This window comes from Tauraco erythrolophus, chromosome 25 (genome assembly GCF_009769465.1).
Source record: "Tauraco erythrolophus isolate bTauEry1 chromosome 25, bTauEry1.pri, whole genome shotgun sequence".
Lineage (NCBI taxonomy): Eukaryota > Metazoa > Chordata > Aves > Musophagiformes > Musophagidae > Tauraco > Tauraco erythrolophus.
The window spans coordinates 810,672-812,274 of NC_141489.1; the positions used below are offsets into that span (position 1 = coordinate 810,672).

The 1,603-nt window shown below is 66.1% G+C and overlaps 1 protein-coding gene across 1 annotated transcript; it reads right to left on the reverse strand.

Annotated features, from left to right (window-relative positions):
- Window positions 1-1,222, reverse strand: EIF1 (eukaryotic translation initiation factor 1). Its single transcript, XM_086626550.1, has 4 exons — window positions 1,104-1,222; window positions 726-889; window positions 516-617; window positions 1-217 (listed from the first exon to the last, which is right to left on the reverse strand). The coding sequence occupies exons 1-4, from the start codon at window positions 1,132-1,134 to the stop codon at window positions 173-175; spliced, it is 342 nt and encodes a 113-aa protein (XP_086482676.1). The 5' UTR covers window positions 1,135-1,222; the 3' UTR covers window positions 1-172.
- Window positions 1,223-1,603: the final 381 nt, after the last annotated feature.

Below are 1,603 nucleotides of genomic sequence, written 5' to 3' on the forward strand. Positions count from 1 at the left end.
TGGGCTCTTGTCAGTTTATTACATCACGGAATTACACTAGTCCAGACTGAACAGTGGACCCAAGATGGTTACATTACACAAATCGGCTGGTCTTAAACTTATGACAAGGGACAGGTGGGAATTTCATGGTAAAGAAGTCTTCTTGCATAAAGCTTCAGTGACCCACAGGCACTTAAAACCCATGGACTTTCAGCTGGTCGTCTTTAGCCAGTCCAATCTGCAAGAAAGAAAACGCACCTCACAGCACACTGCGGCCGACGGGCCTCTGCGCCATCCACGCTGCAGACCTGTCCCATTCCCGCTCCCCCTAAAGCATGGCATGAAGATTAGGCCGCAACAGCAAAACCTCACGTTTGCCGAATTCAAGCAAGAATTTCAGGAAGAACAGAGTGAGCTCCCTCGGTCAGCCCGCTCTTTTAACGCTAACGAACGAGAACTGCGTGGTTATTAAACCAGAGCCTCACGTTCCGTTCAGAACCGAGCAAGCACACACGGCAGGACCGAGGGAATCCTACCTCCACGAGGAACTGGCAGATGTTCTTGCGCTGGTCACCTTGCAGCTGGATCACTTCTCCATACTCGGGGTGTTCGATTACAGTGCCATTGCAGGCAAATTTCTGCAGCGGAGAGGAACATGCCCTCAGCACGACACGGGTCACAACTGCTGCAGCCCCCTGGCCCCTGCAGCACCCCTGGCCCCCCGCAGCACCCCCCCGGGACCCCACCTTCTTGAAGGCCTTCACCAGTTTCTTTTTATCGTAGTCATCCGCGATGCCCTGGACTGTGGTGAGGGTCTTCCTGCCGTTGCGCTGCTGGATCCTTATATGGATGTAGTCCTCAGTGCCGGCCGGGAGCAGGTCATCACCCTTACTTGCATCAGCAAAGGGGTCTGCGGAGAGCGCCCGTCAGCCCGCCCCGCCGCGCTCCCCATTGGCCGGCCCGCCCGCCCGTCAGAGCCCAGGCCCCGCCCCCCCCCCCCCCCCTCGCGGCTGACGCAACCGGCCCCGGAATAGAACTGCGCCACGGGGCGGGGCGGCGCAGGGCGGGGCCGCGCGGCCGCTCCCCCGGCCCGGCCCGGCGCGGCGCCGCACAAAGGGCCTCACCGAAGGGCTGGAGGTTCTGGATAGCGGACATACGATACGCTTCCCTTCCCTTCCCTCGGCGGAGGCGGCGGCGGCGGCGCGGCGGGGCGAGCGGCTCTCGGCGGAGGATGCTCTCGCGGCGGCGGCTCCAGACGCTGTCAGGGGGGCGGGACTGGCGCCGTCCGCTTATATAGTGCCTCCCTGTGACGCCAGCACGCACGGGAAGCGAGGGCGGCGATTGGCCGCTGCGCGGGGGCGTCACGCCGCACGGGTGAGCGCAGCCGCGCCCCGGCTGCCGCGAGAAGGGCCGGGCGCATGCGCGATGGAGGCCCAGCCCGGGGGGGGGGCGGCCTCGCGCGGGGCGGCGCATGCGCAATGCGGCCGGGGCCCGGGGCCGCGCTGTGCCCGCGCCGCGGGGGCCCCTCGGGGCCGCGCCCGCCCCGGCCGCGCCGCTCCCGCTCCCCGGGCCCGGCCCGCCGGGCCCCGCTATGCGGCGGCGCTGCAGGAGCCGTGCCCGGTGT

What these genes read in the sequence shown, in the direction of transcription:
- EIF1 (XM_086626550.1), bottom strand. Translation starts at nt 1,134, where the DNA reads ATGTCCGCTATCCAGAACCTCCAGCCCTTCG. An exon ending in TGGTGAAGGCCTTCAAGAAG is followed by an intron (nt 618 to 725) that starts GTGGGGTCCCGG and finishes TCTCCGCTGCAG; the next exon opens with AAATTTGCCTGCAATGGCAC. An exon ending in TCTGCCAGTTCCTCGTGGAG is followed by an intron (nt 218 to 515) that starts GTAGGATTCCCT and finishes TCTTTCTTGCAG; the next exon opens with ATTGGACTGGCTAAAGACGA.